The 25,138-nt window shown below is 39.7% G+C and overlaps 1 protein-coding gene across 3 annotated transcripts in view; it reads right to left on the reverse strand.

Moving 5' to 3' along the window:
- MYLK (myosin light chain kinase) overlaps positions 1-25,138 on the reverse strand; it is a 220,746-nt gene that overhangs the window by 13,777 nt on the left and 181,831 nt on the right. For all 3 annotated transcript variants that reach the window (XM_086615378.1, XM_086615379.1, XM_086615380.1), the window contains 6 exons: positions 17,815-18,117; positions 14,139-14,174; positions 13,948-14,041; positions 12,738-12,941; positions 7,113-7,330; positions 1,731-1,854 (listed from right to left, as the gene is read on the reverse strand). In XM_086615378.1, coding sequence (XP_086471504.1) covers positions 1,731-1,854; positions 7,113-7,330; positions 12,738-12,941; positions 13,948-14,041; positions 14,139-14,174; positions 17,815-18,117 — 979 coding nt within the window. The remainder of the gene's footprint in view (positions 1-1,730; positions 1,855-7,112; positions 7,331-12,737; positions 12,942-13,947; positions 14,042-14,138; positions 14,175-17,814; positions 18,118-25,138) is intronic.

Raw genomic sequence — 25,138 nt, forward strand, 5'->3', positions numbered from 1 at the left:
TGCCACTGCCAGCAGAGCGGTCTTTGGCAAGACGTTTCACCTTTTCTCCATCTGTTTCACTTGCCCCCTTTGCCTTGTCTACTAAGACAACGGCGTTATCCAGCACGTACCGTATCGGAGCAGCAGCCCTGGTCGCATGCCTTACGAGCACACACAACTGCTATCACAGATTTTTACCTCGGTTGTCTGACACGTCACTGCTTCTCCTGCATACTCATGTATGCTTTGATAACAAATGATGGCAAAAGATGTTAAATCCCCCCAAAAAGTGCGTGTCACGCTGGGGTTAATGTTTTGTTCCTTCCCGTGTGAGAAGCCTCTAGAGGGCAATGCAGCATTGAGGTAACTTGGGTTTTCCATTGCTGTGCGGGCAGGCTGGGCTCTCCACACCGCTCCTCCAGTGCTCTGTAACTCAGGAGGCCTCAAAAGTTAGAGAAATAAATGAATTTGTCATCTGAGTACTGTGTGTGTGGTCTACATTATTTGAATATAGAATGATCCAAATGAGCTTTCAAGATCTAGAAAGAAATGCTGGAAGTGAACAGAAAATAAAGGTCCTGTAAATAAACTGGCAGAGCAAAGTGACCTTGAAGAGTGTAGCACGCTTCACATAAGAAACAGAAGATAACAGAAATATTCAGAGTCTTTGCTGGGAGTAAGAGAGTTGATGTAATAGGTTTTGCACATGACAAGAACAAAAATTCTGTTGCTTAGTTTGGAAATGAGAAGAGTTTGAGAACAAGTATAGGCTGACAAGACAAGCAGAATCACAGGAAGACCAAGTAAAGATGAGGCAAACACTGTGCCTAGCCAGGTGTCAGGGAAGACGGCAGCCAGGGCAGAGGGGACTCTTGTGAAAGCAAAAGTAAGGTATTGAGAGAAGCCTCCTGAAAGAACGAGTGCAAAGCAGATCTGCCGTTTACTTACTATTGAAACTGGAGTGAGGAAGAAAGAACCATGCTCCAAACTGAGCTTCCCTTTTCATGTGTTTATATGGCATCAAATGCGTAAAGTCACAGTTGGAGCAAGATCACGTGCTGTTCCACTCATGGAGATCCTATTTCCATATACATTTCTCTAGACCCATTGAAGTTCATAATCATGTGTTATCAAATCACATATAAAGATCAAATCAAATCCCAGTATACGTAACCAAGAGCTGCAGCTAACTGTCCTCTAAAATATTTCCATGAGCATGATCCATGCTGCTTATAAAATCTATTTATCCAGGTGGTTTGTGCTTAGTAATAAATTAAAATGCTCTGTGAACAGATATGATAATGCTGGGATACTTTAGTCTGTCCCACAAGGTATACAATCTGAATAAGAAGATCCCAAAATGTCACAAAAATTTTCTCTCTTGGGAATAAAAGTATGGTAATTATCAAACACTGGTTCATGCCTACCTAAACATTTCTCTTTAAAATCTGGAAAAGAAAAATAGTTAGAAGTTAATAATAAAATAGTCACATTGTCTTTTTAAAGGAGATGAAGCATTGCTGGTTTATGATGTAAGATATACAACACTAAGCAGCTGAATTTCCAGAACTGCTAGTTCTGCAGTTGACCAGTTACACCCTTCAGAGAACAGAGAATTTTTATTAACCATGCTGGAGCTGCTGAGTAGAAAAAAAAAGGCCTGAAAATTGGAGAAGAATTCAGAAGCTGATGGAAATTTTGTATGTTCAGCAACTGTCAGGATTTGTGTTAAGAATAGCAAAGGTACTCACAAAATGTAGCAGATAACTCCTATACTCCACATATCTGTTTCATATCCAATAGGTTCATAGTTTATAACTTCTGGAGCCACAAACTCAGGTGTCCCAAAGAGAACTTTCAGAGAACCTGCATTTTCTGTGAAGAATGAAAGAGAAAACCATTAAGTGCTGCATGCAGATTTTTAAAAACAATTATTCCCCAGTAACAGGAAAGCCAGTTTTGCCCTTATATTTGTGATTTTGTTAAAGATCCTTATCAGAAATAAAAAGATCCTGAACTGCTGTTTTTGTAGCTGATACACGTATAGCAATAAAGAATTATTTATTAAGCACCCTCACACAAACAGCACTGTATAAGGCACATAATAAGAAGGTTCCTATTGCAAGGAGTTTCCACAAGACCAAGTCTAAGAAAGAGGAGAACTTTTAGTGTTTAATTCACATTTGAATGTCCTGAAGCACAGAAGTGTTTGAGCCTCCGTCACTTCAGCAGTCACACAAGAGGACTTCAGGATTCCAGTGTTATAGATAATTTGTGAAAACTTCAACTTCTTTCTAGGATTTATCAAAGCTCAGGGCTCTGCATTTTATGGCAAAGAGAAACAGCAGTGATAAAATTATACTAAGAAGAAAAAACTATTTTAATCCAACACATTTTTTCCAGTTTAGACAGGCAAGAAAATCAATACTGGGTTGCATGTCTCTGAAATTTGAAGTGGCACAGCTCAGTGGTGAAACAAGAAAAGAAGCAGATGATGTGCACCTGTCAGATCACCACCTTGTCAGTAAAACTGGGCTTGAGACAGCTCCCCAAACCAAGCTGGCCTACGAGTCTACCTGTGGAGCTCCAAAGTGGTGAAGGAGAACCACAAATGCTTAGTCATCAGTGGCCACTCCAAACTTTTATTCAGCTAGCCTGTAGCACAGGTGTCCTACATTTGGCTCTGCCTAAACACAATGTGGATGCTTTTAAAATGATCTACAGCAAAGCTACTCCAAGTAATATGAGCTGAAAGAATGAGGTCACGGGACACATGAACTCGCTCTTCATCTTTCTTATGCTGATCTACCAGTATTGCTCTACTGGAAAATACAGTGATGAAGGTAGAATAATAACCTATACAGAACCTAGTATTGCCAGTTTATGCTACCAGTGTGCAATTATGAGTGATATGTCTTTTAGTCATAGTTTGAAACACAAGTCATTTAGATAGAAATTATTAGGCAAATCCCAATGGACTCGTTTTCATCAATGCTCATTCTAAATAGGATGGGAAGAAGAAAAGAAGCAAGGTCAGGAAGGAAGGAAACTAAGGAATAGATTAGGGACTGGGAGAAAAAAACAATCTTAGTAAAAAATTTGTATTACAGAAGTTTCAAAACGTAAGAAAATAAATTGTTTCTGACTTGAAACAGGCTTGGATTTAGGTTGAGAAACTCTTGTCCAGTCTGCACATGTGCCTGAGCAATAAGTATTTGCCTTAAGTGAGATTCACTGCATTACGTTTATCTTTTGTGCAAGAGTCGCATCCAGATTAGGCACAGTAGAGTGAAATAGTGAGGAATCATCCCTCTCCCAAAGAGATTAACATCTAAACAAAACAGATATGAATGGAAAGAAAAACAGATGTAACAGATTCCAATCCTGCTCCTGTTAAGGTTACCACAAGTACAGAGATTTGCAGCTCTACAATCAAGAGAAAAGCTTAAAAAACCTCAAACAACAGCAGATCAAAGTTTTGAGAAGACTACAACAGAAGCTACTTGTCCACAACTCTGAATCTTTACAGAATATTTTTATTCACCAGAACTTCCTCTGGTAAAACGCTGATCCTAGTACTGACTCCACACTTACAGTCACCTCCACCGCAAGCTGTTAAGACATTCCATAAAATGCAGTCATACACCTGAGTATTCATTTGAGGTATGCAAATCCCCAACTTACCAAATGAAAATTGAAGGATATATGAGGTTAAGAACTTGCCTAATGATTGAGCAGCATGCTGGAGGGAACTTTTAAGCACTACCACAGTAATTCATACACAGTCGTGCCAGTTTCCCATTTTAAATGCTGTGAAACCCTTTTTGCTCTGCTCAGGTATGGTGATAGTAAATAAATTGTGGAAACCTCATTTTCATGTTAACTCGTCCATTTCAGAGACCCACCCATGCAGAGAGTACCCGTTTCTAGAGACAGAAACAGACAGAACGCCTGGGAGCAGCCCCAGGAAATCACCTAGATCCTCCCATCCAAGTTCACCAATATCAAGACCTTCCTGCCAGATGTCTGACTACCCTGTAAAAAGCATATTCAAAAGCTATTCTGCAACATCCCTATACTCACATAACCAGAGTTTTCTTACTCCAAAAGGTAGGATCCTTTTCCTGATAGCCAGTCTAAACTGACTTAGCCTAAAACAAGGTCAATGTCTTCTCCACAGTGGCCATGAGGAGTGAAAGGTCACTCTTCCTTTTCCAAGCACAAATGGGAAGCCTAAGATCCCATCTTCCCATTTACCTTCTTTGTAAGGTCAACACCTACATTTTTTCCCAACTGTCCTTATGAAAAATTACTGAAATTTGTCACAAAGAATCTATTTTTCTAAAAGCTTCATCATGATCGTCCAAATCTCGGGCTCAGATTTTCACATCCAAGTTTGGACGCTGTTCTGTGCACTGTGTAAACTACCATGAGCCACTGTGTATGCAAGAGGCTGGTGTATGAAATGTGCTGCCCACAGGTCAGAGAAATGTTTTTTTGAAAACATGACACTTGAGTGCAAGCATACAGTGTGAAACAACTGATACAGCATTTTCTGTGTATAAAAGAAGAAAGAAAATAAAAGAATAAGACCTTTTCTATGCAATAATATGTCAAATCTTTACCCAGATGTTTACAAGCTTAGTACACAAGTAGGATCTGTGTTTGGATATCCCTTAGTTCAGATAGAAAGCTGACAAGCTAGCTGGAAACTGTTGCCGACACTGTGTATAATCAACTGATTAAAAAAAAAATCTTTACAGTACTTAAAAAACATTCTCTTTCCTCCTGAAGAAGTTTATCTTAAACAATTTTCTACATGTGTTCCTCAGCACACCAAAAAAGGTCAGGAAAATATCCCACTGCAGCTTTGGTATTTCCTGACAGTGTAAGAGAACTAATTAGCTGTAGAAGATGACTGCAGAATGAGTGGATCCTAATTTCTTATCAAAACTATTGAATATTTAGAGGCATAATTTTGCACCAGTTACAAAAAGTTAAAAGTAAATCTCAGAAGTCGAGTTGCAAAATCAGCCACTCTTCCCTTCAGCAGTCCCTTGGTTGAGCGATTTCTGCTCAGTCACGGTCAGGTCCATAGTATGAGGGCTCCAAACCCACATCTGTCAAAACCAAAGTGAATTTGACAGCCAATTTCAAAATCACAAGGCTTGAAGGAACACAAGAGGAGGAACGTGCCCTCAGTGCAGCACACCAGACAACTGGCAAGAAGAGGGAAATTAGTGAAAAGTGGTTTTAGCTATTTTTGAAAGTAAATGAAACAGTAAAAATTGTTTCCTGCTTTTGGAAAACGTCTCAGTCAAAACATTATGAACATCTTCATGATTAACATAGTGCTTTTGCTTTATGGGCATGGAACGGGAGGGCACTGTCTCTTCCTTGGGAAATGCCACACACATCGAGTTATCCAGAATGGCAGGCTGATGAAAGAAACAGCAAATATCTATAATGTAAGAATTACGCATCTATAATGCAAGAATTATCAACATATTAAGCCAAACAAATGTACAGTACTGTAAAATCAAAGTCAGTGTCAGTGCCCATGGCTCTCATCCTTCTACATCAAGAACAGCTGGATGTAGGTTGGAGAGTTACTACATACGGCATGACTGCAGCAGCTCACAAGCCAGGGTGAGCTGTGCTGTACACAGTGATGCCACAAGATTAACAGAAAAATGGAAAAGCTGGTGGATATGAACAGGCCACTGAAAATAGGATCTTCCTCTTGCTAAACGTGGGGTTAACTGTGGTTTAAACTTAAAAATGTAGTCGAAGAAATTTATGTAGAAAGAGCATTCTGTGGTTATATGGTGTCTCTTGTTGATGAAATTCACTCCAGCCTTAAATGTGTAGTTTTTAGGCCGACGGCTGGAAGGTCACGGGATGAAGTCTTTCACACACCTCTGATAACAAAAACTTCAGCACTAGAGCTTAACAGTTCATCTGCTTTCCCAATAAGAATAAAAAACAGGTCACGCTCCCAGAAAACTATTAGCTCCATACTGGTGAAGGAACATAAATGGCAGCGATTTCTTTTTTTAATGAATGAAATAAACACCTTATCTGTGAGTTCACAGTGTGCATGTGACCAGGATTCATGTAATATCCTTTTGGAGCTGAACATCCTCTACAAATCTGAAAAGCAGATTTCTTTTCTCCTATTCATTTTACATACCATTTTTGGTTTGTTTTAATGAAATTATATCCTTGAGTATGCAGCAGCCTGCTACTCAAGTGTCAAAAGAAGTAGGATGAGCAGCATGTAGGCAGATAGCAAAAACCAGGAGGTTGTAATTCCAAACTTTACTCTTACAAAAATAATTGTTCTGCTTTTTAATAAGTATTAAATATTTTTTTTAAAGAGGGAAGGCAAAAGATTACAACTAAGAATTTAGCTGTGGGCCACTTTCTATAGAGAGACTAGCAATTCATATCAGTAGCCTCAATTGATTTTAATGGCAGAAGGAAGAGCTTGTCAAACAGAACTTTTCTTTCCCCCCTCTAATCTCATTGTATTATTTTTAAGTAGTGCTATTATATTAACAATTTTGAACATGACAAAAACACAGCTCCTTATAAAATTCCTTCCATGTTTAGCATGTACAACAATATGCTGCTGTTTAGGATAAAAAACGATAAAACTAATAGGGAAGTGTAAATTTAATGCAATTCCATGTTTGAAAGTCTTTTAGAATATCATCTTCCCTCCTGCTGTTATAAAAATTTAAAGGATTTGCAGTATTCATGAAGATCAAGGTTTTGTTCTATTTTTTTTTTTTTTACAATCAGAGAGTGTTTTATGGCTTCCTGTAGTTTGTTAACATTACTAACTACTGTGTATTTTACCTCGTAGTCTGCAGGGATACTCTATCCATAGAAACAGATAGGTACCTTATATACATTTCACCGCAAACTCCTCTTGAACATGAGGTGTCCTACTCCCACTCTTGAATGTCTTATTTTCCCCTTTTCTACTTTTTCCTAAAACCAGAACTATTTATATGAAACATGTCTATTTACTCTCGATACATGAAAGAATGTAACAGTAGGGATGAATTACTGCCTGTCCTGCCCTTTTCCCCATATCATACTGAAATAGGCAGAAAAATCATTACCTAATCTCCTCGCAAGTCCAAAGTCAATGAGTTTGATACTTGTACCAGTCTTGTTGACACACATAATATTTTCTGGCTTCAAATCCAAGTGGACAATACCCTGCTTATGGATATACTGAACTCCTTCTGAAATCTGCTTCATATATTTAATGCACTCTCTCTCTGTCAGTTCAAAGTCTTCATCAATGATTCGTTCAAAGAGTTCTCCTCCAGAAACCCTATGAAAGACAGAATAAAAAGAGGACTTCTATAGCTTTTTCATTTTGGGAGTAATCAAACTATTTCATTTAACAAATACAGATAGTTCAAGCTTGCAATAGTCACTTCAGGACTCAATCTGTGTTTTGTAATGGCATTTTCCATATAAGGATCACATAGGAAGAATCACCTCTTATGTGTGGTATAAATCGATAGATTTTTCCATTTTGAATCTCTTTCCCAGGTTAGGACTGTGAAATATTTGCATTACTATCCCAGGCAGTGGAGATGTAGCTGGATTTACATCCTGCCTTAGATTTCAGCCACCTACAGCTGGCAGTAAGGCGTGTGCCATGTGATTGTCACCCCGCTGACATGTCTGTAACACCGCTCCAGACTCTGAGCTCATGTTTCTCACCGCTTCCTTCCCTCCTATGCTCCATCACTGCACAAGTGCAGATAACATAATTTAGAAAGAAAGAGAACTATAATACATGGGATGGGTCTCAGGAAAAGAGGACAAAACTTCTAGTAGATTAGCAAAAATTTGGGAAGAAGAGAGATTGAGAGTGAAAAACAAAGGCTGAAGAAGGAAGAATTCAAATGATATGGTTAATTGGAATGCAAAGCTCAAAGGGTAGATCACTGACACAAGTGAGCTCCGAAGGAATTTCCTTCTTAGCTATGACAGGACAAGGATATAACCCACAACCCTTTCAGTGCTGGTATTTTTAGCTGAGCCATCATCACGCTCTTTGTAGGTCAATTCCATTTTTATGCTCATCTAAGATGTGAAATAATTGGTCTTTCCAGGGTAGAATCTCCTGGTTAGGACTGTTTGTGAAACTAAAGTGGGACATTCCTAACTTAGATTTAATAGAGCAAAATGTAAGTTGTGGTTTGGTTTGGTTTGGTTTGTTTTTTTAAAAAATTCTGAGTAATCACTCAACTGGCTTATCTGCTTACATCCAAAGATAGGAAATAATTTTTGTATGTGGTGGGTGAATAACCCATACAGAAAGGAGCAAATGGTGAAGAAAAGCTTTACTTTTAGAAATCTGTTCCAAATTAAATGCTCCATGCTCTTTATATGGCTTAATATTTTGCAGCATTCATGCCTATTGCCGAATGTAATTGCACATTTCAGTTACAGAAAGAAAACACGCAACTGAAAACTGGCCTTGCAGTGTTTGCAGGCTGTCAGATATATGATTATATCCCTCATGTACTAAACTGAAATTGAAACATCTGGAGTTCTGGACACATTTGTTGCTTTGGCTATAAGATTTCAGAAAATATATAATTAGAAATGCTACTGCCATTCCCTATTAACATGAAAATATCAAGAACAGCATATGCTTGACAAACAGAGAGGTTACATTGGATTATAGCACATTTGTAACATAAAGCAAATAATATGGCTAGAGCTGCTGAATAAACAGCTCTGGTAAGTTGGAGATCTAGTATTTTGTTACTTCAGTAAGACATTAACCAGTATAGAGGTGTTTATGAAATGCAAAATGGAGCACTCTGGAATTCCAAATGATAACCATCTTAATAATAAAAAGTATCTGGTATTTGACTGTTTAACACAGACAGTGATGACCTGTTTTTACTATAAAAGTGCCATATTTTTCAAATCTCTAAAGGAAAAATTTTCAGAAATCATACCATTGTCTCAAGCATCATTTTTTAGCACATTATTTGGAAATTAACTACTGTTAATTCATTTGTTTGCTGTTTTTACCCTGGGACTCCTAGACACTCTAGTTATATCATTAGATTGATTTGCAACTGCATTTATAGAATTTATGTTTTTACATTTATATTCTCAAACAAATCCAGTTTAATTTTTGCCAAGTTAGGAAGCTGATTAGGTTCTACGTATACACAGAAGGAGAAATCAGCTTTCTTCAGTCACAACTAGTTCAGAATCTAAATGTCTCATTCTTTTCTTGATTCTTCTCTTTTCAGTCTTCTCTAGATGAAGTCACAGAGGTCTATACAGTCATAGAATACACATTTAAAAAATACTTTATTATAAGATTTTGGTCATGGAGGAACGGCAAGAAGAATCTACCTTGGAGTTGCCCAGGCAAATACTTACTGCATTTTAATAAATCTCCCTTCAAACCAAAGAGAAAACCTTAGTGACTTGTGCCAACTTAAATCACAGCAAATGAATGGAAAAACACAGAGTTCACTAGTTCACTGCTGAAAATTTGCTTTAATAATCTTAATTTGCAATACAATAATCTTCTGATCTGCGTCAAAAAAAACTATCTGAAGGTTGTAAAAACTTTAAAGCACTTAGCTCCCAATGCTGAACATCATTCACAACATGCCACTATTTCTCAGATGTTCTTTTTCCACTGAGATGCTTATTGTGGAACAGGTACGTCACTATTTTTGGAAAGGAAATGTCTTGAGATTTGCCCCTGACTTCCAGTAAATGGCAGATGGGAGGGTTTTCAGATAAAAGCACATCAAATTATTTGAACTCTATAATATAGAGTTTGATTTTAAATTAATGATAAAATCTTCTAAATCTATTACAAATATGAAATCAAACCATATAAAACAGTGGCATGAAAAATATTAAAAGGAGAGAGGACAGAGTTCAAAAAGTTATAAGATATGGGAATAAAATTAAAATACAACGAATAAAAATATTTCAATATATCAGGCTGAATATCAGGAAGAAAAATCCAAAGGTGCTCCTCATCAATAGCTCTAATTGGAGTGGAGGAGGAGCTGCTAAATTCCAGTCACTGCTAAAATTTGGTTTAAAAGGAGACTGATGGTAGGTGAGCTTGATTTATTTGAAATCCACTCATTTAGACTCTGATGGGAATAAAGAGAACCACTTGGATACTAAGAATTTTTGAAGGTATTTCCCACAACTTCTTTGATATTGAAAGAAATATTAGTATAATGGCTAAACAAGAAACAATCCGTCAGTGACTCCCTAACAATACAGGTGCAGTTGCCATGCTGAGACTGTGTCACCTGGGTAACACGCGACCGTGTAGAGGGTACCAAGTCATCTGTCACGAAGGTGTCACGCAAGCATCGCGCTGCCCAGACCTGCTCCAGAGCAGGGACAGACTGCTACTGCCTGCCTGCGCGCTGCTTTACGAGCCCTTCCTCCTGCGGCTCTCCGCACTATGGAAATATCAGTGTGGGTGTTCAAAAGCCAGAAAAGGTGGCCACCCCAAACTAAAATGACATCCTAATTAGTTAACAAAACTACTTCAAATTTGATTGCACTTTTCTGTATTTTAAAAAAGTAAAACTCCCTTTGTTGGCAGGGGGAAACTAGCGGAGTGTAAAGCCATATGCTATTCAAAGCTCTTTATACATTTCCTTGTTTTCCATTAGGTCTGCCAGCTCCCAATTCCAAGCTAAGTAGGGCTCCCTTCCCTTCCCGTCATCAGCTTGCTCAACTGCTCAATCTAAAAATAGAAACACCTTCTTGCACATAAGTACCAAGGTTGTATAACTGAGATGCGGACTCTGGAACGCGCTAGTGCAATAGTAGTTTGCACACAATCCAGGCAAGTGCTGAGCCAGCAAAATAGACGTACAGTCTCTTTTGCTTCTGACAATTTTTGTCTTATTCAGCACTTCCAGACGGCCAAAACCCTGCTTGTCCTTCTTGCAGCAGACAACGCATGAAGTAGATGTGGCAGCAGAACAGTGACTGATGTAACTTTTTAGGAAAAACATCAGCACAGATCAGGATTTCATTTTCTTTCCAGCTGCTACTGCCACAAGTACAGGATTCACACTAAGCAGGTGCGTTATGGATGATGCAAACATTGGTCACGTTGGTCATTGTTGGTTTTGAAGTCTGACCATTACTTTCCATCCCATGCTGTGCAGATTCATTTCTTATAATGAATTCTGTTGCATGAACATTTAAGAGAGATATTGAGCTCCTGGAGCGAGTCCAAAGAAGGGCGACTAAACTGGTCAAGGGGCTGGAAAATAAAACTTATGAGGAGCGGCTGAGGGAGTTGGGGCTGTTTAGCCTGGAGAAGAGGAGGCTGAGGGGAGACCTGATTACGGCCTATAAATACTTGAGAAAAGATGGTGGGGAGGTAGGGGAAGGGCTCTTTACATTAGTGATGGGTGATAGAACAAGAGGAAATGGGCATAAGCTTAGTCAGGGGAGATTCAGGTTGGATGTTAGGAAGTATTTCTTCTCTGAAAGGGTTGTCAGCCACTGGAATAAGCTGCCCAGGGAGGTGGTTGAGTCCCCATCCCTGGATGTGTTTAAGAATAGGGTGGATGAGCTACTTGAGGATATGGTTTAATGGGGATTAGGGATGGTTGGACTCGATGATCTCTAAGGTCTTTTCCAACCTAGAAATCTATGAAATCTATGAAAACATGTTCTGAACTTTCTTTTTTCTGGAAGTAAAAATCTGCTGTCTTTGAGTACAAAGATACCCAAGTCACAGGCCTGTGAGACACTTTACAACACTGCTTTTGGCGTGGTCTTCTGTTGCTGCCCACAGTGGTGTGGCATAAGTAGCTCAAGGCAAACCATTTCTGCGAGGTAAAAATGAGCATTGCTGTCTTACTCAGCAAGAACAAGACAGCAACATAGGTTGTATTCAAATTCAGCTTTACTTAATTGGATAGCTTTGGATGAAGAGTGCAATGACTTCTCTTCTACAACTGCTACACCCGGACCATCATGGAGAATCCGTTTATTGACATTAGGGGCAGATAACTCATGCTTAATTATTTTTTGGGGGGAAACAGTCAGTGTAACCAATCTTTCTGCATCTACTGATCTAGATTTAGAACATTCACTGTGTTCACCTGCGGAGGTATTTTAGACAGCATTCCCTTATTATAAATAAATGTTTTGCAATCGGAGTATTTGTGTTGTTGCAGGAAAAACACACCAGACTAATCCTTTTAAGGTCTCTTAAAAATTTAAAAACTGGATATAGCACTTGATGAAAACTAAAGTGTTCCCAGTACCTCTTGGGTCCTATAAATTTGCATGGTAAGAATCGCCTAAAGAAAAAAATATTTTTTCTCCTCCTTAAACATGTTTTTAGTTCTAAATGCAAGCCTAAATTGCAGCTAACTTTTTTCTGTCTCCTCCCAAGTCGCCAATAAAAGAGTGAGCTGCAGAAAAACAGCACATGCAGTTGATTAAAAAACAAACTAGGCAAGAAAAACTGTAACACGTCTTCACTGATTTTTAAGAGATACAACACAGATTCACTTACACAATTTAAACAAGTTGGATAAATAATTGGAAAAACTTGCAAGATGTGAAAACCATCCAGGTCCTGCAGATTCTGAAGCTTTTGACAGTCCTATGTCTGGGTAAGTTGCTACTTCTGTATGCACAATTATTTTCAACATTATTAGCTTTGTTAGCGTGATCTGCTCTATACTTACATTTCCAAGACCATAACGATGTTGGCTTTTTCTTCAAAGGCATCTACACATTGGACAAGTTTCGGATGATGTAGACAGTTCATGATGCTGATTTCATCCCTTATGTTTTCTTTTTCCTTAGCAGAATATGCTTTGAAAAATTTTCCTGCCCAAACTTTTCCAGTCTTCTTTTCAACAAGCCTAAAGACTTGTCCAAATTTCCCCCTGAAAATATATAACTATTTCCATAAAATGTTTTTATAATGTATGGGCCACCATGAATAGCAACATTTTACTAAATATTCCAGTGCAACCACTCCATTCTGAAATAAAAATGTCTCCATATCATGTACTGTTCTGTACCGATTTTGTGCAGAGTAATCTGCAAAAACTTCTGAACGAGTACCACATTTAGAGAAACCCCACTATTCCAATTAGCAAGTTTTATATGAGGGTTAAAAAAATGGATTCCTACCAGGTTTTAATTTTTGTGACTCACGTTTTTCTGCGCACAGTTTTCTATAGGTTATACGCCTCTGAAGGGGCAGCAGATAGGAAATATCTCAGGTATAGGATATAGGTGAAATCCGAATCTGAATGCTGGAGGCTTCAGTACTATTATTTCACATTGCTGTACATGTGCAGTTCTGCCTCGACAATACACTTACCAATATCTGTTAATGGCAGCACACAGCATCCCCTGGCCTTCAGCACCACCAGCAGCACAAATTGCTGAAAGATTATCATGGCATGCAATTCCCACAACCATGAGATTGAGCGCTGAGAAACACAGCCAGGCTAATCCCTGACCTTCACGGAGTAACACTATTAATGCTCTTGGGATTACGACCGCTGTCAACAGAGATTCTAGCCCATGGGCAGGATAATCTTATTACCACTAATGGATATAATGGAAATGTTAGTACACAATGTGTACCTTTTTTTTTCAGCTGGCTTTTAGAACACTGAACAATGAATGAATCCTCTAGCTTTATTCATTTGTGAGCTCCATTTTCCTTGCCAGAAATGCATGTAGGGCCTACTTAAAATTATCAATTAATAGAAATAAAGGATCTTTATAGAGTGGAGGCCAACATATGTTAAAACCTATTTTTACTGCAACAAAGGAGCCCAGCTGGAATGTTGAAAGTGCGAGACACCGTCAGAGAGTGAATGCCCATGATAATTGACTGTTAGCCTTGAAAACTCAAAAGCACCATATAGTACTTACGATCCCAGTCTTTCTTCAATATTATAGACATCTGAAACTTTTTGTTCGGTGTTGATAGTAACCGTCCGATAGTCAACCTCTGTTTCTTTCCCTTCTACAAATAAATATTAAGGACCATGATTTAAACCTCCATAAGACATGAGTTAAAACACAGCTTTGCACTTGTCCTGATTAAAATATGAACTTCTTACCATCGTCAGATAGCTCCACTTCATCCTCCTTAAGTTCTACGACAAAAATAAAAAGAAATAAAAAGACATGAATAATTTACTATATAGGATATGGTACTTACATAAGATAGTCAAATTATTCACAGTAACATGGGCAACTATCAGACTCTATGGCTAAACAGCAAAAAGCAGTCAGGGAGTTTGTGCATTAACTTCATGATTAAAACCTCTTTACCACTTCTACGTAACTATTGATTACACAATCACAATCTGGTCACCATTTCTTAATAAAACAAGTTCATATGATTTGCAGTACTTGTCTATTTTACCTGCCTACTAGGAACATCAGCATACTGAATCAGTTCAAAGTCACCTAATAAATAGCTTTAGGAATGCATTAGTGAAATAGAAAATAAATTAAAAATACTAAAATCAATAGCACCACTTCTGGTTCAATGACAAATCCTTTTCTGGCTTTTTCGGGGATTGCAAAGCCAAAAGTAAAGCAAGTTTAGATGTGAAAAGACTTCCTGCAAAGCATCCAGACAAATTTTTCAGACTCAAGATGACTGGAAAATTTGGACATAATGCACTTTCCTGAGCATGGCTGAATTTTGAAATCATTGAGGTCCAAAAGGAGCCTCAGTTCTGCAGGCATATGTAGAGGCAGGCAGGGACGTTGGCACGCCCAGTGACATAAGATAGAGCAAAAGCTGCCCTGAGTGTCTTGATTTTAATTTTTAATTTTCATGTGCAGCAACTGTCAGTAGCACCGGTTTGTGTGTTGTTCCCTATGTTGCCTGCAGGTATGAGGGGAAAGGGGTTGTAGCTGGAATGTTGTTATATATTACTTACACTGCTTGGGCTAAGAGCTGTGGCTATGACCAGTAATTTGAGAAACTGCAAAGGCAGTTGCACAGTGACCTGTACAATTGCCCCTTTAGCTGCTGAAGCTGCACTTTGCCATTAGAGTACAAGCGTAACCAAGTGGTTTATCCCCACTGCATCAACAGATTTATGTTATGAAACTTTAACGCGGTACTCTGGACGCTGTTAGGTGCTTTAGAGTATAGAGTTATATGCAGTGGGCGAGAAGAAAACGACAGTACAAAAGAATGCAGGGTGAGCGGACAGCGGGTCTGACGCACGGGCATCACCTTTTCACATCCAACACCTCATGCTGCATCTGTATTCTGGTAGCAAAGCCAATCAAGTAGATATAATCTGTTACTAAAGCCCTTCTTTCTGTTTTCTGGATTTGCATTGCTTGTCTGTCCCAGCACAGACTAGCTGGCTTGCAGCGATTTACCAGAAGAGCAGGCAGGGAAGCGAGCCCTCCCTACGCAGGGGTAGCTGTCCTCAGATCTTCCTCAGCTAGAAAACACACTTGCACAGAGCACATCACATTTTCCTCCCCTTTTAAGGGCTGCATAAGGGAGCTGATCCCAACCACCCTGCCAGTAGTTAACGTCTGCCAAAAACTGATTAGACAAAGAAGTCAGTTCCCAGTTCTGCAGCGACACTGTATTGAAGATATGAACTAGAAACATTTTGGTCCACCAGTGGAAGCCTAAATTAGATAAACAGAACATATCTGAGCTTGGTAAGCACTGAGTAGCTGCGTTAATATCTTTCTCAGAACTGAGTCAACAGTACCAAATTTTCCTCTAACATGGCAATGCTGACTTTAATCTGTTGTGACTTACAACCTTATTTTAGTAGCTCTTTTCTTTAAATGCACAGTGAAAAGTTAGCCATGCCTTTCTTCACTGAGATTACATTGAGATTGCTAATATGCACTGGCCACCTCGGTATGAAAATCAGTGATCAGTCTTTCTGGCAGCAGCGGAAAATCCCTAGTTACTCAGTTAAGTGTTTACATAGATGGTAGCCTAAAGTCCTGATATTGAGAGGTGCTGAACACATGCATTTTCCACTGCCTTTAATTAAAGCAACAGTTATATTTGCACACTTGAAAAATCATGCTTTATATGACTTGCCCTTTGTCCACGCTAGCTGCAGTATGAAGAATTGAAATCAAGAAGCCCTGGCACTGAGACCACCAAGACAATCCACCCTTCTGCAAACACAATATATTTTCTTTTCACGTAAAACAATTTTTGTTAATTGTCTTTTATATGCGTTACAATGATTCATATGCTTTCTAGACTTTTTGTATGAAATCTATGTAAGAATACTCTCAGTCTTAAAAAGAACAGCTTGTTTGCTTTGGTCCAGTACAAGTAGTGCTTGCTCTAGGAAAAACAAATGTAGGAAAGAGTCAGGTCCCCAACTTGAGAAGGTGTTCGTCCTGCAACTAAAGAAATGCATTTGAACACAGAATTTTATTATAAAGAGCCAATATCATCTAGCTTCCTTTTAATGTCTAATGTATTCCCCCCCCTTTGAAGAGAAGCTGCATCTTGATTTAGATCAGGTTTTAAATCTTTAAGATACAGGAATGAAATTTCTCAGAATGCATCCAATTTAGCACTTGAAAAGAAATATGATTTACTTTTGTTTGGAAGTGTCTGTTGAGAGACTTACTCAGTTGTGTGATGCTGCACCACTTTGCTATCATTTTGTCTTGCTGTGGCAATAAAAGATAACATCCCAAGGATTATGTGAGACACTTAAAACTCCAAAGCCCTGCATATATAAGTAAGGAGGGAGAAATACAACACACGGTCCACTCCTCAAAGACAGAGAAAAATGGCAAAATACATTATTCCTTGTCTGGGCTGTTCAGTGAGGTAGGACAATCAGTGTGGTCCTTGCCCAGGAGGTAAATATGGGTGTGCACAAAAATATGCATTCAATATCTGTTTTTAAAAAATAATGCTGATTTTTGTGTGTGTTTAAAATTTTGGTACCAGTTTCTGAATAATTTCTGAAACACTTCAGCTTTTCCCGTTAGTCCTTTGGGAAGATCTTAAGCAAAAAATAAGAGGCAAAAGATACTGAAAAATATTTTTAAAAGTATGTGCAACCATAATCAAAAACCCTGAAAAATATTTTTAGCACCCATAATACTGCAAAACCAACATGCTAAGTGGGATAGCCTTGAATCCACAAGACTGGTGTCCTAGAGGCAACAGGAGTGAGGTGCTCTACCATGCTGGGATTTGAAGCACAGGAACTGCAACTAGGTATGAGAGGCTAATTCAGTTTCTGCTGCACGTTCAGTGCTTGGCTAGCAGCAAGCACATTTACTTTTTCTGAAAGCAAATTTGGGATAGTGTTTACGGCTTGTTTTTCCATGGTGTGTCCAGTATAAACTGTAATAATGCCTCAGTATGTTTCAGGTAAGCCACCAAACATCATTTTCCAACTAGGCACCGTCTGAATGTGTAAGTTCTGTGTGCAAGGTTTCATCTCCCATCACCTGTGCACTCAACTACAGAAGTCTGTCAGCCAGCACTCGCACTTCACGCCAGAAATATTGGTTGCTTTCACAAGGCAGGGTTTTGAGATCCCTGAAGCCAAGTTTCCACACTGGATGCATGCAAAACTTACATGCTCAGACACCCACGTGAAGTCTGTGAAGGGATTTCAGCACACTTACAGCCAGCATAAGCATTCACTGCACAGAGGCACACGCAAAGGCGTGTGTACAGCTGCCTGATCTCACTTGGGAACTGTTAAGATATTGTTTAATTGAATTTAGATTTTTTTTTTTTTTGTCTTATAAACTAACCTTCTTGTTTCTCTCCAACTTTTACCAGCTCGGATTCTTGACTGGGCTCGCTGATGCCATACACGTTAGCAGCTCGCACACGGAATTTGTACTCCCGGTCAGCCTGGAGGTCCTGCACATTGAAAGAGGTGCTGCGGCAGGTCGTGAGATCTGTCCATTTGTTATCCACTGAGTTCCAAATCTCCACAGTGTAGGACTGCACCGCACTTCCACCATCATAAGAGGAGCCATACCATGACAGAGTGAGGGAGGAACTCCGTATGTCTGATGCGCAAGGTGTTCCGGCAGGTGGGTCTGGTTTATCTGCAAAAACATATGCAAAGCACATTAGATGAAATCATGAGGGTAAGAGGCAGGACTTCCATACTGGCCCTACCTAACAGCCTTTTTCTTTCCATGCCATTGCTCTGCTTCAGAGGTTTGTACCACAGGGAGGAGAAACAACTGCAGCACAGACAGACATACCTGAATTAGCTAATGTAGATACCAGTCCCACATGGGCCTCGGCATGGGTTGTTCAGTTTCCTGGGCATCTTGCTAAGCCATGCTGAACCCTAATGCCCATCACAACTATGGAGATTAAAACCAGTCACAGCTATGCCTGCAAGTACTGAAATCAAATCTCCCACAACAGTGCAAAGCACTCCTTGGTGAACTTGCTTAGAGGTTTACCCCTGTAACAGTCACTATAGCTGTGATACTCTTTCTCTAGCTCCATTCATCTGCTTCCATACTTCAGGGCCACTACTAACCTTTCACAGCCTCAGAATGTGCCACTTATCCAACTATACCTGCGTAGGAGAGATACCAAAACCAGTTTGTTGGCACAGAAACACAGATCTGGAAGGGTGACAACTTTGTCTGCTAACAATTTAGTGAACAATGTCACCTATGTGCAGTTTTTGAAAGCTTAGTGCACTTTTTGGTAAAAAGGAATTAAACTTAGAATACATCATTTAAATACTGAGATTTTTTTAATCACATATGCATTTTGGAAATTGTTGGGGATGTGGAAGATAGAAACTTCTAACTATTTTTCCTCAGTTAGAGGCTTGCTCCTACCGCCCTTATTTGCATGAATAGAGCCAATATCACCAGAACCTGGGCGCAGACGAGCGACGAGCTACGCAGACGTCTGACGCAATACAAAAACCTTCCAGTTATACGACTTTTTCAAATTGAAGTTTAATGATTACACAGTTATTGAAATTAATGTTTTCCTAAGACAAAAAAAAAGTTGACTTTTAAAAAAATTACAGATCAAGAAAATAACTATGGAAGTTAAGCACTTCACAAGACTTTAATGGGAACAATATCTTCCTTCGGAATAGTCCTCTCAGAAGTAATCTAGCAAAACCTACAAAATAATGATGACATTGATCTGGATGAACTAGGGGCCAAAGGTTGAATGAGAAATCAAAAAATGGAATAAAATGATAGAAGATGAAAAGAAAAACATAGAAAGTGTGAGATGCTACAAACAGTGGTTACACTGGACATGGACTGATAAAATCCTGTCCCATTTTGCTGGTTAAAGCTGCTAATGGACATTATCACTTTGTCTTTAAGAAAGGCAGAGATGCCAAACCAGTCAAAAAATACAGCCAGTTTCTCCGCAATAAAAACATCCAAGTGCTGGGGAAAACTGCTGTTGATTTTGATCAAAGCCTTGCTGTGGTAGTCTGTATCAGTTATCCCTCCACACTCAAATTATCATTCATAGGAAAATCACTGAACAGACAGAAATAGCCACAGTTTGCCATAAACATGCCTTTAGTTCTTGGACAGAGGGACTTCTCTGACTGCTGAGGTTTTACTTACAGAGAAGGAAAATGGAGCAGTCTGATCAGATCAAGACACTTAAATATCAGTTCACTATTTAGAAGGGTGCAAGTTCCATTGACCATGGTTTCCTTGAAAAAACTTTTAAAATTCCTTTTAGTTCAGTTGTGATGCAAAATCCATCTCCCTGCACAACTTCACCATATTAGAATATATATAAATAGAACTTTTAAGTATGATGGAAAAGACTGGGAAGGAGGAAGGGAGATGGTCACCAAGGGTTTGCTGCTGCATTCAGCATGAGAATGCCCAGGCGGAAGAAAAAGAGACTGCCAGAACGTAGGTTATCTTTATTCATTTTGGCAACACTTAAACCACCATTCCACTAGGAGTCATCGTTATACAGTACATCTCTTGTTAGAAAAATCAGGGACCAGATGTCCTTACCTCTGGAACCACTTATTGCCCTGCATAGTTGTCACATTTTACTCGCCTCATTTTCTCACAGAATAAAAGGGACTATTTAAACAAGCATGAATTTGTAGTGTAGCTATAATGAACTGAGTCAAAGAGAGGTTAAATAATTTCTCCAAGATTAGAAAGAGAGACTGTAGCAAAGATGAGAACTGAATCTTGATCTCCTGGTGCCCAAACAGCAGCACCACTCTTCCCTGTACTAGTCCTACCCCAGCCTCCTTGGAGCTGCAAGAAGTGTGAATTCAACACTCACACTGTTCGCAGTAACAGAACCCTTGTACAATACTACAGCAGCCACCAGAGAGCTGGTTGTGTGGCACACCCGGACAGTAAGATTTTAATCAAACAGCAGTGCTAGCCATCTGCTTGTCACTACAGCTTATTATCTGTGCAGACCTTGTAGGGAATGACACTACCTCTGTGCTCTTCAAAATCTGTGCAGAAGAATATTCAGCTATGTGTCTTGTTTTTCTCCTATATAATCATTGCATCACCTCGAGATGCAGATAGAACTTGGATAAGTAACAGCTGACTTATCCTAAATCCAAACAGAACGGAGCAGTTGCTGATAGCAAGAGGAAAATACTTTGAAGAAAAAGCTAAGCTAGTAGTCTATCACCTTACAGAGGTATCTGTTTGAGTTTGTCAAAGTAGTGCAGATTCTCTGACATCTGCGGTGCACACAGATAAACGTGGCCGGTATGTGTTTGGTTTTTTGTTTGTTTTTTTTTTTAAAGTGTTAGCTTGCTCTAATGGTCTGCACTGAATTTTACATTGAAGCAGGAAAGAACACGTATGCTTCAGTCTTTGCAGAGCACAGTAGCCTGCTTCCCATGCAGGACATGAAAATACAGTCTCTCTTTGCTGACTTTCAACACACTTCACTTTCCAAATGAAGCTCTGGGCATGATTTATCAGTTGCCTAGGCCACGGTTACCTTAGGGACCTCTCTTTCCATGACTCACCTAGATAACTGCGATCCATTTGACCAGCACAGTTTACAGAAGCAAAGCTCAGGTATGTGAGCATTGGAGAGAAAACATTCATGGCCAAGGGGACATCAGCAGTAAAGAAAATGCTACATGGCTTAATTCTAATATCTGAAAGCCCTGGGATTATTTCTACTTTCCTAATAAATTCTTCCCAGTGGGCAAAGATGAAAACCTGCAACCCCGGCTGGACTGTCTTGAGCCAAAAAGATGCACGTCTTTCTTTGAAGTCTACCGTGTGCTGCTCCTTGCAGATCTGCTCAATGTATAAATACTAGGGTAGTAGCTGCTATGGGATACCATAAACAAGAACAAGAGTCTAATCTTTGCTCTTTCTTAATATGACAGATGTATATGTACCATTTTACCACGCTTAAAAATTATTTGATATCAGACTGGATGGTATTCTACAGCTCTGCACGTTCAAAGAATTTGCAGATGGTCTCTCCATGTGTCTGTTTTGTTTCTCAACAGTTTATCCTATGGGGATTTTAAAGGTTACCCTTTATTCATCTGTCTGTACTGAAAGCAAGGACATTTTGCCAAACTACATTCCCTTCTGAAATATGAAATCTCTATCAGCGCAATTAACTGCTTCCAATAAAAACATCCAGTGGGTTGAGGACGGGTGTGGAAGTCAAGAACAACTATTTGTCCTTCTGTTTTACTGTTTAGTATACCATTAATGTCCTTGAGCTGCCCATCTTCAATATTTCATTTGCATGTCATGTGCAGTCTTTTACACACACAAACGTACTTCATACTTAGGCTTATATTATGAGGGCTTTACACAGGCTTCCCTGGACCACAGTTTTGCTTTTCCTATTCTGGACCAAACCATAGCCACAAGCCAACATGTGAACTAAAAGGAAGGGAGTGCATCCAAAAATACACTGCTCCTTGTGAACATAGGGGAAGCAACTAATTTAAAATATCAAGCTCTAACTTCAATTTCACTATTACATGCAACAAAAGAAAACGTGTGTATTTACCACCATAAGATGTCTTGACTATATGGAACTAGGTGTAGGTACTCCAGTTTTGGCTAACTTACAGCATGCATATAACACCAAAATCAAGACTTTATGGTATTCTAGATTGTCACAGTCAAACTGGCTGTATCCACACAGTCATGCTGAACTTGGTCAGAATCTTACAAACTTTGTAGCAGATAGTACTTACACCTCTTTTACTAGGATCACCTCATTTGCCTAATAGTATGACTGCAGAGGCTAACAAGATAGTTGTAGGCTGGACAGTTAAATGCTAAGGGGGACTCAAGCACAAAGCTCCCTATGTAATCTCTTTAGGAATATCAGGAGGGTTGCCCCAAGCTGGCTCCCCAAGCTTTGTGGCAGGCAAAGGAGATGGACAGCAGCTAATCTGGCCTCAGGGACTGTTGTTCACAGCAGCACGGAGACTGCATAAAGTCGCTGACACTAGTGGCACAGAGGAAACTCAGTAGCAACTCACACATGCTATATGCCGTGAAAGATGAGTAAGAGGGGAGTGGAGGTGATATGAAGGAGGGCACTACTGCTTTCCTCTCTTTGTGCTCCAGCAAACTGGGCACAGATTAAAAAAAAAAAAAATCTACTTCCCAACGAAGAGAGATGTAAATTACCACTACCTCAGAGCAAGAAGGTCAGATTCCAGTTTATTCTTTGTGGTATGCGTTCCTTAGGGCAGACAGTAAGGTCACGAGCTGGCCTCATATGAAATGTATAAGCCACATTTAAGACCATACCAGGATCGAAATGTGCACTTCTTATTTACTCTCAAATTGAATTCAGCTGCACTCCTTCCTCAGACAAATTCTCAGAAATATTTTGGTAAACAGCCTGGAGTAACCTTTAATTAATGTGTATTTGGACACTCTGAGAAGCAGAAAGCATAAGCATGCTCAGCCTTTAAATCACTGCTATTTATGAGACAAATTTGACTTGAGGTCCTTGACTTTTTTGTCAGTGGTGTGTAACCCAAAATTCCGCCTGATAAGGAAAGGGACTTTCTCTCTTTCTGCATAGGTGGCGAACCTACAGCTCATACAGGACACCCACATAACATGAAACCGTGCTATCCACATCTCACTGGATCTCCACATGGCTAGTTTGCAGAGTCCACAGAACGCAAGCTCCATTCCAGGAGACCAAAAAAGGCAGCAATCTCCTTATCTAACTCTGAGTGCAGGGAAATGGAAATTGTTCTGCTACTTGATGTGAGGGCCAGGCTGAGCCAAAGCAAGGCGATACAGCTTTGCTGCACATTAAAAGCTTGCAGGGCTCTGGCGGGCTCTTTAGCAGCAATGCTGTTCCAGTGGAAAGCCTCTGAAAACTGAGAACAGTATAACCACAGCCTCTGAAAAAAGTTTTTTTTTCTTTTACAAACAGAGACAGTACCGAAGCAGTGTCTCTGAAGTAGTTTTCTTTATCTGTTCGCAAAATTGGTTTGGTTTCTTGCTAAATCCAGTTATCATATTATTGTATAATACTATTATTAGCTATTGTGATATTTGTCTGCCAGATAAAGAACAGACAGAAAGAAACAATTTAATTCCATTCCACAAGCTGTTTAGCCAGAGAAGGTATTTAATATGCTGCAATAGCCAGTTGAACACTGTCCATGCCGACAGCACTGGCAAAGCCTTCATCTGAAATTCAGCAGCAGGAGAAAAGCGAAACCATAAAAGGTCATAACTGAACTCTGCATTATTGCTGACAGGGCTCAGGGTCATGGCAGACCTCTCTGGTTTGCTCGGAAAACTATGCCCTGCAGCTTTTTTTCCAAGGGAGAGGAGTGCTATAAGCAGAGATATTACTACCCCTTAACACCCTGTAACACCCGTTAGCACCCTTCTGGATGTTAGTGTACCACAGGATAATATAAAATTAAACTGGAAAAGAACACCTGTGTTCTCTCGCAAAACAACACAAAAGAAGTGGAAACAAACAGAAATTTTCTCCTAATGAAACAGCCTCCTAGCAGAGGCGAGAACCACATGGACAAGGTTGGTTAGCTCAGGGTACCAGAGTTTGAAATTCACCCCTCCTCTGTAACACACACTGCGGACTGCTGCAGACTGCTGCTAGCCTCCTTGAAGTGTGATCCCTCACTATATTGCCTCTCTTGACAGCTCTGACATAAAATGAAGTTATTTAAAAACCGCCTTTTTGACACTTGCGGAGAAAGTAGCTCACAAGCACTGGAGGCCCAGAGCACGGCTCCGTGCTGTTGTTCCCACTTTGCCAGTTGGGCACAAAAGAGTAAAATGACCTTGCCCAAGGACACGCAGGAGAATGGAGCTGGGAACGAAACCAGAGCTCACCACTCCCACGCAAATGCCCTCAGCACAAGAACATCTCCTTCTGCCACAGGCCTAATGGAACAAACAAATATATAATGCATTCTCAGGAGCCCTTTTTCTAAACCATCTGCTCCTGTGCCTGAGTCAACGAGCTATTCGGATTACTCATGTGCTGCACGTTAAGCATCTGGTTTGATAACTGATTGAATTAGAGCTCCGATACCTGTCCACTGGAAGGCAGAATAAATTTTAGGACTTTCCCCAGTTAAGACTATCAGCAGATTCTAAGTCTCCTCCAAGGTTTGGGTCCTAGGAACCCCACATTTGCGTGCAGGAGTCGTGATGAATCATTTCTTAGGAACTAAGACATCCCTAGCATTTAACAACAGGTAAAATACAGGAATTTTGTTGTGAGAAATACTGTCCTGATGTTTCCTTTTCTTCATCAGAAGAAAGGTGAAGGTAAGCATTAGGAAAAAATAACTAAACAGGGAGTTCTGCTGGAATTTCTCCTAACAGAAATGACATTGAGACTAGATGATCCTTCAAGGAATAAACCTGGATCCGTTTACTGGCACTGATACACAAGCAACGTAAACTGTTTTTCCTCTATACACTGTTATCTTGCTGTGAAAATTTAGTTTTGATACAGCTGCAGAGTTTTGCCACCAAGCGTTAGTGGGGAGGCTGACAGTGGGGGTTACAAAACTGCTGAACTACAACAGCAGCAACAGCAGCAACGTTACGACGTTTCTTCCTTAATCACCAGTCT

This window comes from Tauraco erythrolophus, chromosome 8 (assembly GCF_009769465.1).
Source record: "Tauraco erythrolophus isolate bTauEry1 chromosome 8, bTauEry1.pri, whole genome shotgun sequence".
In the NCBI taxonomy this organism is placed as follows: Eukaryota; Metazoa; Chordata; class Aves; order Musophagiformes; family Musophagidae; genus Tauraco; species Tauraco erythrolophus.